We start from the raw sequence: 14,789 nt of genomic DNA on the forward strand, positions 1-14,789 counted from the left end.
TTATGTATCACTGGACAAAAGTGTAAATACATGTTTCCAGATGTATCTTTTGCACAAAATACAGGCTGGTGCAAGTGCAAGGTGCAAAATTATTATAATGATACTTATCAAAATATGCATACAAATATTGGGCCATCTTGTTGAAAATATGGGTACAAACCTGCATTGGGGCAAATATTCACATTAAATTCCATGCTCGCAATAAATGTGGGACCAATCAACACTAACATGCATTCAGTTCTTCATCAGGACCTTGATCACTGCTATTTGTATTGAGCAAACACAGTTACATGTTCTTTTGAGATATTTAGCAATTTCTCTCTTTTTTCAGGTCAACAATTTAATGAAGAAAAGCACAGTCAGCAGCAATTTGATCAGCTGTAATATTGATGGCTTTGTGTGAGTATCTGACATTAAAGGACATTTACAAGTAGATAATTGTAGTCCAGTTTCCACTATAAAGTATCTTGTATGTACCTTTAGGATCTTAAAAACTCTTGAAGCTGACACTTAATTTTTATTTTTATTTTTTATTAAATAAGAACCTACAGGTTTTTAATATCTATTGCAAGATGACATTTTATGTACTCTGATTGCAACATTTAATGAGTGTTTCCTACTAGATGTATTTGGAATTCTCCTAATGGAGTACAGATGTGTGCTCATACATATCACCTTAATACACTACGCAGCATGAGATGCCTGGCATGAGTGAGCCACCAGTTTCCAGTGTAGTGACATAGAAGCAGGGGTGCTTCAAGAGAAGAGGACTGTGTGCATACTCCGTCAGGGTCCCCTCCTCTCTAACCAACAGCGCTGTAGACTCTAGGAGATACTAGATCTGTTCCAGAATCTAGAGCACATGCGTGGAGGACAGTTTACCAGGGATTCTCTTACTATGCATGTGCAAAATGCCAAGAAAATGGCATGGTGATATCTGCATCGCTGCTGCTGCTGCCGACGGCGGACTCTGGGGGGTAAATGTTGTAAAAAAAATGAGTGCAGGATGTGCGGTGTGGCCCCTCCGGGACCCTGGAGGCCCATTCACCCATTATAAATACGTCAGTTCATAGAACTGTTACTGTAGTTGCAATTTCTGGTTACATGATCATTGTAATCATTGCTCAAAGATAAAGCCCTATTTGATATAAAACCATACAATGTGACATTTAAAAACTTGCACAAAACATTTATTCTACTTTTACCCAACACATAGCAAGTAAGATCTGGTCAGAGCACAATAAAGGGTTTTATTAAAATTCACAGAAATAGGTAATATGCTACTCTTGTTAGTGACTTAGACATAAACATTCTATTGGCGGAGGTTTGTCATTGGTGAATCAATCAATTTACCCAAACTCTTGTAAAATAAGACACGGAGATGTAGATTTGGCAGAGAAAATTTATTTAACGCATTAAATTATTATTTGTATTAGAGATGTATTAAAGCTGTATAAAAGATGTATGGTGGCAAGGAAAGGACGCCCAGAAATCCCCAGTCTGCAATGCTCAGACCGCAACAAACAAAACAAGCATTGCATGCGTAGATCACCCAGTGTGCACACATAACACAAGTACAATCAAACAAGAAGGTATCGATCCAGCCTCGACTTGACTACCCACCTGTCAGGTGGGGATACTGCCCCCCCGTCAGAGTGGTACAGCTAACTACTAGTCATGAGTGGAGCGCACCTCAAATAACCAATTGCACATGGACTGGTGAAACTGCCATTCTTTCGTGCCACAATAAAGCTACGCAAAACTAAACTAAGGGTAGGGAGGGTTGGAAACCTGGACAAAGAGAATTTGTCCTACACAAACAGCCCCTTAGATACCTTTTTCTTACTAACATGCCCCCTGTCAGCCATAAGCTGCAACACATGATTGACGAGCACCACTGCCAGCAACCTATCCTAGAGGTTTAACACACCTCCCTTCTCATAACATCACTCGGTTCTCATTACAGTAAACAATACTGTATATATTAAAGGTAAGGTGTAATATTTAATTATGGACTTTAACACTTTGTTTGTTTACTGTAAATATAGAAAAACTGTTCTAACAATGTTCTACAAATTGTGATGCTGTTAACTACAGTAAGTTTGCTAAATTTTGTATTTAACAGATCTACTGCAACAGGCACTAAAGTGAACTCCATCTGCAGAATCACAAACGATAGAACTCAAACGCAATTTGATAATGTGGCCTTTTACAATGAACTTTCAAACATGACTTCAAGTATTACTAAGCTGGGAATTTATACACTGGACTACAACAGTCTTTATGTTAATGGTAAGGCTATGGTCATCTGGAAAAACAAATCTCATTTACATACTATAACATATCGGGGGAAATTCAAATGTTTGAAAAGTCGGTTGGGTGTCTGTTTTTTCCTATCTAATAGACAGGAAAAAATAGACACCCAACTGACTTTTCAAACAATTGAATACCCCCCAAATGTGTAATATTATAAAGTGCAAAGTGGCCAAAGCCCAAAATATAGTTAACGGACCAATTACACTCAAGTCACAATAATAGAAAAAGAGTGATGGTGATTTATTTGTAAAGTACAGAGCACATGCAATGGTTTAACCAGTTTTCAAAAGGTTAATCCAACGCATTCAAGTGACAAATGCATGTACAGAAAATATTCAAATTTATAGATGTAACACAAAAGTAAATGATTTCTTCTTGTTTCTTTAGGTTACAATAAGGTTACCACTACAACAAGTAAGTTACTGTACTTCTAGTTTATAAATCATACCTTGGCTTTTGTACATACAGATGGGTCCACCGTTATCTTGAGTAGTTTTCTGTGCCTAGTCACAACATGACTTATTAGCATAAACCCTTCATCTATTGTTCTCAACTGCAATACAATGCAGAAAACAATACAGCCGGGGATTAAGTCATTACAGCAGGGGATTAAGTCTGACTGGCCAGTTACAGTTAATCCTATTAAAGGTCAAGTTAAATGTGGACCCATCTGTAGCTGGGGATAAAACTTTAAAAATGGCATCCACATATCTATCACTATCATATATTGTTGTGTTTGTCTTTCATTATCTCTCAATCATTTCCTCATTTCCAAACGTCATTTCTGACCTTCCCTATACTTAAAACATTTTTCATGATCAAGTAGGCGTATTTACCGGTATTCATTTACTGTGTCCACTTGACAGCTGAGATAAAAATATATTGAAATACGTACTTAAAACTGTCATGAACTATCTCCCTTGTTTTGTTAAGGTGACACAGGTTAATCTTTATATTTTTAGTCGATTTCAGGAAATATGTATCAATCATAGAGTAGCTCATGCGTCTTTCCCAACCGAGAAGATACATATAATTTCACCCAGCTACAACATAAAAGCTACAAAACAAGCTTATCAAGTTCCTAATAATAAAGAGGGTTAGCGTTTTGCAGCACTCTAGAATAGAAGCAGACCACAGATATTCTACGTTGGTCTTTAGAAACTGAGGGGCAGATATATTAAGCCTGGAGAAGTGATAAACAAGTGATAAAGCAGTGACAAGTGGAAGGTGATAACGCACCAGCCTATCAGCTCCTAACTGTCATTTTTCAAATTCATATTGATTAGCTGGTGCTTTATCACTGCTATGACTTCTTCAGGCTTAAAACATCTGCCCCTGAGTGTTTAACCAGCAGATTCAGTAACTGAAATAAACTATACAGAATAGGGACAAATTGGTTTCTTAATATTATTTGAATGCTCTTTGTTTTTCTGGTTTTTTTTTCCTTAGCTACTCCCACACCTCTGACAACAATACAAATGTTTGGGCCAAAGAATTTCTTTATTAATTTCACCATAACCAACCTTCAATATAACAGCAACCTAGCAAATAAGAGCTCTAACCAGTATACTACTGTCAAAAGTCTTCTTGACCAGCTGGTAAGTGGTTTCTTTGCTGAACAGTATGTTAAAGAATATGACAGAAAATGTAATAGATTTATATTGTGCATTACCTAGATATAATAAAATGTTTTCACACGTTGACCAGTTTCTGTAGGAACAAAAGTTGGTATGGAAGCAGTATAATAGAGATGGTATGCAATTTGCTTAACCAGCCTTCTGCAATTTTAGTCCTAAAAATAGAATACAACTGAAGCACATACTCCCTTATGTGAATATAGCCATTGTCATTACCTTTCAATGATTAACTTTTTATGTGCTAAATAAGTCACAAAACTGCGTATCAATGAATTTAAACTTAACAAAGAGATAGGGAGCTAATATTGCAAATTTTAGAAAGCTTTGCTAATCCTATTTCTATGTATGATTGTGTGGGTGTACCTTACCACAAGTAATGGATCAAAACCAGCCAATAAAAAATCACTTAATGGCTAGTGTGGGCCATATAGAATGTAATTCATTTAACAAGGTATAGAATTATGCAGGAGCAATGAAACACCTTCATTCTAAAAGAAAGTCACACAACACATTCTGTTAATGGAAAATATTGTCTCTGGAGCCATTCCAAAGTATTCCATAAATGCTCAATTGGGATAGCATCAGGTGTCCAAGAAGACAATGATGAATGGATAATATCATTGTCATGCTAATCAAGCAATTGGCTGATCACACAGATTGTGTGGTTGAGACATTGGGGTATATTCAATTGAAGTTGGATCCATTCCGACATTCATTTGTCGGAATGGATCCGACCTGTGCTATTCAATGCATTCTCAATTCGACTTTAAAAAAAAGTCGAACTGAGATGCGGGAGCTGAGATGGGGGAGAGCCGCGGGCAGAAGGGGAGAGCAGCGCTACAGCAGCGTCTATATAGCCACTGCTGAAGCGCTGCTCTCCCCCGTCTGCCTGCGGCTCTCCCCCGCTCCCCCCTTTGTCTCTGTCTCTACCCGTCCCCGCATCACAGCCGTCACTCACAGCAGCGTCCACCCGGCTCCAGCAAGCGAGGTCTCACTTGCTGGAGCTGGGTGGACGCTGCTGTGAGCGGCAGCTTTGACACATCCTCCAGCGCTGCTCTCCCCGTCTGCCCGCGGCTCTCCCCATCTCTGCTGCCGCATCTCACTTCGACTTTTTTAAAGTGTCGGTTTTGGCTCCATTTTCGACACAAGCACGCGGATTGGCAGTTATTCCGCCGATCCACGTGCAAGTCGAATTCCTTGACTTGTTGAATAATTTGGGGTTAGATTGGATAGGTCAGAACCCCTTCCGACCTAAAAAAGTAAAAAAACTGCTGTCTTTTCGGCAGAAGGCAGCTTTCGACTTCAATTGAATATACCCCATTGTCATCTTGGAAACACCCCTACACTTGATGCATACACAAAAGGACTCCTGGGTCATAAACCAGAAGTCCTTCAATCGCAAAGGACAGCTTTTACTGTTGGAGCTGTCCTTTGTGTTTTATTTTCAAACATATGGCGTTAGTAAATGCTGTTATGCTTGCAGTGAGTGGCTAGATGCATAACATTAAAAATGTGATGCATCATACATCCCACCCAGTATCACTTTCCTCCACTGGTCAGTGCTTTTTGCACCACATTCCTCACCAATGTGGATTGCCACCAATTATAAGGAGTGTTTTTTTTCCACTGCAACCTTATACTGCATATGTTTGTCACTGACCTCCATACTCACATCACCTTATACAATATTGCTCATGAAATAGTAACAAGTACAGCTGTCTTGGCTACTGAAGCTCCAGTCAAACATACCCCAAGAAATACCCTCTTTTAAAGTCACTGAGGCCTCCTCTTGCTGCCATAATACCATCATTGCTGTGCAGAAGTTTTATACATGCCTTTGACCATGCTGGGATGGCATTTGCTTAAGTATCACATAAGCCACACCTGTGGAAACACATACTATCAATATGCTTTGTGTCCCTCATGCACTCAAGCACAGTATTTCTATGTTGTTCTCCACTACCTGTACCAAGACCATTGTTAATGAAAGTTGTCTCCTCTGCTAAATATAATAGTGTCTCTCAGATCAATGACTTGTATTGCACCAGATTGCTATCAGGACGTTAACTAAAGAAATGTTTTCTTTTTTTTTTTCAGATGAATTATGGTTTCAAGAATAACTCAGTAACAAAGAACAACTTCATAAGCTGTGCCATTACTGGATTTCGGTAAGTATTCCTTAGCCACACATCTGCAGAATAAGTAAACAGAACACAACCTTCACTTAAGCCTATTAATGCTTAGCAAGATCCAAATTTCATTAAACTGCAAAACTAACAATAGAAACAAAACATATGCACATTTAAACATGTTCCTGTGAGCACACCCATTGACATTATTACCTCTGTGTAAAACAATCCATTTCTTTTTGTCCTAAAGAAATCATGAAACTGTATTGCTGTCAACAAGACCTTAACATTGTGACAAGCATAAAGAAATACATGTCAATACAAGTAATAGGCTACCTTAGGAATTGTGAAAGTTATCAGCTATATAAAAGAAAGTGCATATCTTTCCTCATAGGTCAACTCCCAACAGTGTGTACGCCACTGCAGAATCTCTCTGCATTTTTAATGTTGATCTTCTGGCCAGGGACTTCTTAGACGATGATGTCAAACAGTACTTCTACGACATAAGCCAAAATGGCACCAAGTTGGGCAACTATACTTTGTTACCCTCAAGCATCCATGTTAACAGTAAGTTTTTCTCAACCAATAGTATGATACATGTATATAAGACAAAATAAAGAAGGAATATTTTGTCTTTTATGTGATACCATTACCATGTTAGCAGATCTGGATATGGGGTTTATACTGGCAATGTGCCAAACAGTAGAGAATCTTTTCGGGATAAAAGTAGTCCAAGAAAGTGTATGTCATGAGCTCAGGCTGTCACCAGCTCTTTAGAAAACTCACTGAGCATATTTAGCAAACATACTTTCTCATCTTTGAAAGTGTTAAGTTTAAAAGTTGATTTTGAAAGAGGGGATTGATTGTCCAGGTTTTCTTTATGCAGTTACTGTATGTCAACTGTTACATTTTTATATCTCTCAGCATAGAACTCTTTGTGCAGGCTTGCTAGGTACTTCTATAAAACAGGGTGACATGACACAAGCATGCCTAACTTACAGTAGCAATGAGTTTTCCAATTTAGTATTTACCATTAGGAAGTAAGGTAGCCATCAATTGAGCCAGTGGACCATTAGATTATACCAGTGGTTCCCAAACTTTCTTGAATCACGGCGCCCTAGAGTACCAGAGTTTTTTATGGCATCCCAAGGCCAAATGTTTCTTTTAAAGTAAGGATACTGTGCTTACCCATCATCCTTGGGTACAGTTATGTGGTGGCAGAAAAGGTTGCACTTCTTTTTGTCCACCTGTTTTATGATTGGTAACCACCAGCCCTGGTTTTGCCTATCACATCATTGACCATAATAATTTGATTTGGTCTCAGATCACCAACCTATGGCACCCCTGCAAGTGCCACGACACCCAGTTTGGGAACCACTGGATTATACTTACAAGTAAAACAACTTCTCTATTTAAAAAAAAGCTCAAAATGTCTACGATTAAGAGGTTTCTCAAGACTATAAATTCAGCGGTCTACTTACTAAGCCTTGGAGAGCGATAAAGTTGAGAGTAACCGACCAACTCCTAACCACCATTTTTCAAACACAGCCTGTAACATGGAAGTTAGGAGATTATTGGTTGTTACTTTGGGGGTAATTCTGAGTTAATCGCAGCAGCAAGTTTGTTAGCAGTTGGGCAAAACCATGTGCACTGCAGGGGGCAGATATAACATGTGCAGAGAGAGTTAGATTTGGGTGGGTCATTTTGTTTGTTTGCAGAGTAAATACTGTCTGCTTTATTTTTACACTGCAATTTAGACTTCAGTTTGAACACACCCCACCCAAATCTATCTCTCTCTGCACATGTTATATCTGCTCCCCCCCCCCCCCGCAGTGCACATAGTTTTGCCAACTGCTAACAAATTTGCTGCCGCGATCAACTCTGAATTAGGCCCTCTATCTCTATTCAAGGCTTAATAACTAGACCCCATATTTACTTACTACGATATGAGGACATGTATTTTCTTGTAGGTGGCCAGTAAATGCTAAGAATTTCTTGTTTTGTAGTTTACAACTCAGATGTGTCAACAACTGTAAGCAACATCATTAGCACAACAACCAGTGTCATCACAGTGACTGTCCCTTCTGCTGCATTGCTCGGCTTTGCCATCAATTTCACCATCACCAACAATTCTGTACCTGCTGACCCTCAGCAAAGGAAAATACTAGAGGATGACATAGTGGCAAAGGTAATAACAATTTGCAAAACTTATTATTTTGTTTTTTTATTTCCAAGGGTAGTTACTAGGTTCCTTTCAAATCAATTCTGAACTGTGAAATGTTCAACCACGCCTACAATATTCCTGCATATGAATTATTTGTATATCCATGGTGCTATGCATTTCAAACCTATATGCAGCAAATGGATTATATAATTAACAACAATACACCAATACAGTATGTGTATATCACTGATTCAAGGTATGGGTTTTATACAGTATGTGATACTTTCATCAGAAAAATCTACAAGTTGTGGCTACAAATATATAGCTGCAGAACAATTGCAAATACACCTACATCTACAATGAAAATTATGATACATATACAATAGTTTGATGTGTTTAAAATGAACGCACCTGCCTGCTTTATATATGAATGCAATTGCTATATAATTGCTTCATGCAGCCCCTTAATAAACTATCATATTGACTTCAGAATATGAAGTGCTGCATTACTCAAAGACATTAACTATATCTTCCACACCAACCTCTGTTTACTACAGTACACAAAATAAATCAGTACATAAAATCTATCACTGCAATATCTAAAACTGCTGTATATTATACTGTATCTGTCCTTTTGTTATGTAACAAAATGAAAACTTTATGGATACTTGTAAAAGTCACTATAACTTGTGTATGTTTTCTCTTATTTATAGATGAATGCGCTGTATGGGAATAGTACGCTGGCCAAAACGTTTAAATACTGCCTACTTTCATCAGTCAGGTACAGTATACTTTACATCAAAGGTTTACAAGCCCAGAAAGAAAATACAATTATTAAAATTAATGGCTCTTTGACTAGGATACATATGATATCCCGGTAGACGAGATGCCGGCTGTCATTATACCGACAGCAGCATCCCGTGTGCCGGAATCCCAGCAGCGAGTCACCTCGCGGCTTGCTGCGCTCGCCACAGGTTCTATTCCTACTCGGTTGGTGGCGTGGACCCACCAACCGAGTATGAATACCGAGCATTTGTCGGTATTCTGGGTGTTGGGTTTCCACCAGGTGCCAGGATTGCGGTGCCAATCTCCTGAACACCGGGATCCCGACAGCTGGTATATTGACTGCACCCCCTTTAACTCTGTAGGCTTTATGATATTGCTTGCTCAGCTAAGATAAAGCCACGCTGGGATTAGCCATAGATAAAACAGCATGATATGGAATACCTGTTTTATTGTTAGCTACAAGTTTGATAAGTGGATCCAAAAGTAAGGGGGCTAGTACAAAGCCATAGCAGGGGTTGATATTATATATTTATCCAGAGCAGTACAACCTACTTCACTGGGCAATAAAATACATATAATCATCCAATGCTACAGGTTCCCAAATGCACAAGATGTGAAGAGAAAAAAAACATGGGTACTGTGTTGGACTATTATGTCATGCAGCTTCCTATTGGTCTTTGTGGACACATTCCCCTATGAAGTCGGTATACACTCCATTACCATATAAAGGGGGTCTAGGAGCCACCAATACCCATAAAACCTTGTTTAAGAGAAATAAATGATATTTTGCACAATGCAGAACATGTTTACTTGTGTGCTTAGACATGTTATTGCTGCATCTCTAACTACAATGTGCATATGTAAGCTTAATAAAAGGTGTCAGACTAATATACTGTACGGTAATACAGCCTTGCTCTCCATATGGCAATCTTCAAGAGCTGAATGTTATGAACGGCATTAGGTATACACTGAAATTAGACATTCATGTAGGCTTTATTAGTCATATTAGATTTTTCAAAACTGCATGACAGTTACACAGTAATCATTTGCTTTAATGATTTATTTGTAGTTTGTAGCATGAAAAGAGAAAATAATACATTGTTAATGTTTTAGCAGCACCCACTTACAATCCTCCTACTGTTTGTTTTGTATTTTCAGGAATGGCTCTATTATTGCATCATGTCATTGCTACTTTGAAGATGACCCCACTGTATATCAGCAAAGTGTAGAGAATGAATTTTACAGTGGGACAATCAGTGCAAACCTGCTGGGATCAAAATATCCCTTAAAGGACGTTACTGTCACAGGTAAAGAGCATTTGATATCTAAGTGTTTATAGGGATATTTTTCTGATTAAAATATTAAAAATATGTCCATCTAATTAAAAATATAATTAATTATATCCCACAATTGTTAACAAGACGACTTTGTTATCACCATTAAAACTTGTCCAGATGACTTTGAGTTGAAACCCAACCTTTGAATTGAGAAGCTTCTTTACACTACTGTGGGTAAACCTATCCGGAGAGCTGCAACTTTGTTCCAACAAAGTAAAATCAAAACAACCGTAAAACAAAACAGAATTAGCGGCATTGCTAAGTTCACTTGTAATTAATAGGGAATACTGTATAACAAGGGCCCAGGATGTTTTTTTTAATTTATTTTGTTTTTATTTAGTTGATAAAGTATGGCTGATTATCAATGCAAGTATGTACGCTAAAAACAAAAGTAACCTGTGTGTTATTTTCACCAGGGTGTTTATTATCATTGGGAATTAGAGGGACAGTATAATATAATAATGTGCTCTGTATCACTTGCAAAGATTTATATTTCTTAAACAATCTATGAAATCACAGATTAATTCAAATAATCAGTAAATAAGGGGTAAGCATATGTTGATGTATGCTTCAGAAATCTTTTTCTTGTCACCTAGTTCCATTGTTCATTGCACAGCCCGCCAGCTGCAAGAAAACTGAATTCCTTTGTAATCAAAAAGGATAGCAGCTATGGCTCTTTATAGGTGATATCCATAACGATAATTCATGATCTATGATTGGATAGATCTGTGTCAAATTTGTAAACAGTGGATTCAGACACACAAAGTTAGATGTATCAAGGGAATACATACTACAGTATATCCAAGCGGTCGGGATGCTGACAGTCACATGACTGACCGCTGCATCCCAACTTTGAAGATCCCAACATCGGAGGGGGTATTTCTACCCACTGTCACCTGCCCTAATGCTAACCCTCTGGTGGTGTTGGTTACGGCTAACTTATGGGTGGTGGTGGCTAGGGCTAACCCCCCTAGTGCCTAACTCTAACCTCCCTAGTGGCTAATCCTAACCCCTACCCCTTGGGCCCAAACCCTGACCCTCACCCCGATACTCACCTTCAGGATGTCAGCTGTCGGTGACCTGGTGCCGGTGTCCTGAGTGTGTCAGGATGCCGGCGTCAGTCACATGACCGCCTGCATCCTGACAGCTGAGAGGCTAAACACATCACGTATCAAGCCTGGGAGAGATATACAGTGGAGAAGTAATTCCCAAAGCAAACAATCAGCTGCATAATAGTTGATGAAACATGCACATTTTAATAATACAGCACAGTAGATTCTAATGCACTTTGTTCACATTTCATGGTTTCATTTTATTTACCTATTTATATTGTGAAAGAATAATGCAAAATTGATTTGATTTCTTCATCTTACAGAAATATCCAGAAATAATGACTTACCGTTTTGGGTCATCATTCTGATTTGTCTGGCTGTTCTCTTTGCCTTTGCATTGCTCTTCCTGGTAATCTTTTTGGTAAGTGAAATTTTTTTAATTCTTAATCAGTAAAATGAAACAAAGAACTGTGATATATTTACCTATTTGATATTCTATATATTGTAGTATGTAATTATTTTAAGACCATTGCAGAAACAGTGCATTTTATCAATAACAGTTTATATTATTTTATGTGGTCTCATCATTTCTTTAAAAAAAAAAAAACTGCTTATAAAACAGAACTTGCTCCAGATAACTGCACATGTTTTACATTCACTGGCAGGTACTGATTTAATAATAGCCATTGAATATGTTAAATAGATGCCTCAGGGAATGGTGTATCAAAGCTTGGAGAGAGACAACATACCAACCAATTAACTTCTAACTTACATTTTCAAACATACATATATACTGTATATATATATATATATATATATATATATTCATATTCATTAAACTGTTAAAATTTTCTTAAAAATGCTACTACGTATTAGCTTATTTAAGAATAATTTCAGCTTCAGCTACAATATATAAATCATGAGAACGGAATTTCACATAATGTACCTTTACTAGATTTTTTACCTTTTCTTTAATTATGCATTTGCTGGGGTTTGTCACTCCACCTTAGAGATGAGTGACAGGCTGCCAAATGATTACACTGCTTGAAGCTTTGATGTCTAGTGCTGTTGCATTCCTTTGCCTTGTTCTGTACTTCTCCACCCAAATGCCAAGCTCACGATTTAGGACTATACCAACCACAAATACCAATCCGTCTAAACATAAATAAACATGGCAAAGGTGAAAACATATCTTATAAGTATGAAACTATATTTCCATTAAAAAAAATGGTTCTGGGCTTTATCGCCTGACGATGTAGGTAAGTTTGACCACTACTTATGTCACACCCAACTATTTCTGTTTTTAGATAATTGACAGAAGCTGACATCTAAACACTTGTGAATATATTCACGTGTCCAGTTCACAAAAATCATTAATTGACTTAATTTATTTTTCTTCTACAGCTTATATTTTGCTTAAGAAGAAGAAGAAAAGGCTCATATCAAGTTCAACAGAGCATTTACGGAACCTATTTCCCGCATTTGGACAGGAGAAAGTTATACTGAGACATACACATAATAAGATACCACTTAAGGAATGATTTTTTTTCAAAAATTGTCTAATGTCATTGTGTACATTGGTCACAACAAAGCTATTATGCCTATTTGCACATGCAAGATACATGAGTGGATAATAATAGACTGTGTTGTCAGATGACAATAATACTAGAAATGTTGTTACTATATACTGTACTCAGGACCTTAAGAGGTGAAATAGCTACTTTCACAACCATCAGGTCCGCTGGCCGGCCTGACATAAATAGTCAGTCGTTTTTAGAAATTATTGCACTACTTAATTTTCTCTCCATATGTTATTAATTATATTATATATGTTATATTGTAAGTCAAAAAGCATATATTCAAAGTGGGATAACTACCTCATATATTTATGCTTCATGGTTTGACCACTTCCTCTGCCTTCTATAAACCAAAAACTGATCAGAATTATTTCACTTGCCTCCTTAAAGATTGTACATCTGGTTTACAATACTCAAGTTCTTCCAGTATGTAGCCATTGTTGCATATATTCTTGATTATTGTATGTTTGTTCCTGTCACTTGCTGCTCATTAACTTATTGAAGTATTTCAACTACAGTCAAACCTTGAATTTACATCTTCTGGTTTTCACTTTCCAGGACTACAGTATATATGTTTTTGCCTGATCTCTCTGAACACATTCCCCAGATAAAGGATATTGTGCTTTAGGCTCACTATACAGTATAGTTAATCATTTTGTAGTAATTCAAAAGTACAGAAATACTGCACATACGATTAAAAGAATTACTGTATGTTTCATCAAATAAGGATAAATTAAATTTTTTATGTCACGTATTTATGTTACTGTATTGATTTTATCAGGGCAAATCTACCAAGTCATGACAATTCACATGCTAGAAACATTTTTTAGCACAATATATTTGTCATTCATTTCTCTAGATTTGACATGACATTGTCCTGGTCCATTGAAAAAAAGTAAACTGGGGTTTGACTGCTATTAATATATGTATTTTTATATCAAAGTATATGTTTACATGTATATTATTTATAACAAAATCCATCCTTTGTGCAAGAAGGAAATGAATGTGAAAATATAATAATATCTATCGCATTAAATTATTACAGTACTTAAATGAATGTTTGTCTCCTTTAATGCTTTAATACAGATAATTATAATGTGAAAACATACATAACATTAGATTTCATACTTGTTCTATAATGTTGCTTAATTTTTTATTATTATTATTATTATTATTTTATAATTCTTTATTTTAAATGGTCAGTCTAGCATACAAAAAAGAAAGATCAATAAGAACGTGGCATAGGCAGAGAAGGACACAGAAAACATTAGAAAAATGCCATAATACAGATTAACATTAAGGATAAAAATATCACTACATCTCACAATACGGTATCCTCTTTCTATTCAGTTCCTATGTGCAGTATACTTGTTAAAATATAGGTGCGGATATAGAATGTACATAAAATACTTTTTATTTCTTTTTTTTGCATTTTTATAAGACACATTTTCACACTGCAAGCACAGAAAAAGCCTAGAAGATATCAGATATATCACCACTGATGAAAATTGTGTAAAGTACTACTGTATATGCCCTGCTAATTGGGGGCAGCACAAAAGTGTATTAAGGTAGGGATGGAAGATAGGGAAGTTAGGGGACAGCCTTTATGTACTGTAGCATGGCGAGGGGTACATCTTGCTTAATAAAGGTACAGCATATTAATAATTTTTACATGTAGTTGACAGTGTATGAGTGTGTATGAGAGTGTATGAGACTGTATGAGTGTGTATGAGTGTATGAGAGTGTGAGTGTGTATGAGAGTGTATGAGAGTGTATGAGTGTGTATGAGAG

At 37.0% G+C, this 14,789-nt stretch overlaps 1 protein-coding gene across 1 annotated transcript in view; it reads left to right on the plus strand.

Annotated features, from left to right (window-relative positions):
* The window catches only part of MUC16 (mucin 16, cell surface associated), a 208,623-nt gene extending 194,572 nt beyond the window's left edge, over window positions 1-14,051 (plus strand). Inside the window, exons 116-126 of the mRNA XM_063955513.1 lie at window positions 332-399; window positions 2,126-2,292; window positions 2,704-2,730; window positions 3,766-3,914; window positions 6,051-6,121; window positions 6,477-6,649; window positions 8,089-8,270; window positions 8,960-9,027; window positions 10,191-10,339; window positions 11,745-11,842; window positions 12,826-14,051. Of these exons, the coding sequence (XP_063811583.1) occupies window positions 332-399; window positions 2,126-2,292; window positions 2,704-2,730; window positions 3,766-3,914; window positions 6,051-6,121; window positions 6,477-6,649; window positions 8,089-8,270; window positions 8,960-9,027; window positions 10,191-10,339; window positions 11,745-11,842; window positions 12,826-12,927 (1,254 nt within the window). The 3' untranslated portion in view covers window positions 12,928-14,051. The remainder of the gene's footprint in view (window positions 1-331; window positions 400-2,125; window positions 2,293-2,703; window positions 2,731-3,765; window positions 3,915-6,050; window positions 6,122-6,476; window positions 6,650-8,088; window positions 8,271-8,959; window positions 9,028-10,190; window positions 10,340-11,744; window positions 11,843-12,825) is intronic.
* Window positions 14,052-14,789: the final 738 nt, after the last annotated feature.

This window comes from Pseudophryne corroboree, chromosome 1 (assembly GCF_028390025.1).
Source record: "Pseudophryne corroboree isolate aPseCor3 chromosome 1, aPseCor3.hap2, whole genome shotgun sequence".
Taxonomy (NCBI): domain Eukaryota; kingdom Metazoa; phylum Chordata; class Amphibia; order Anura; family Myobatrachidae; genus Pseudophryne; species Pseudophryne corroboree.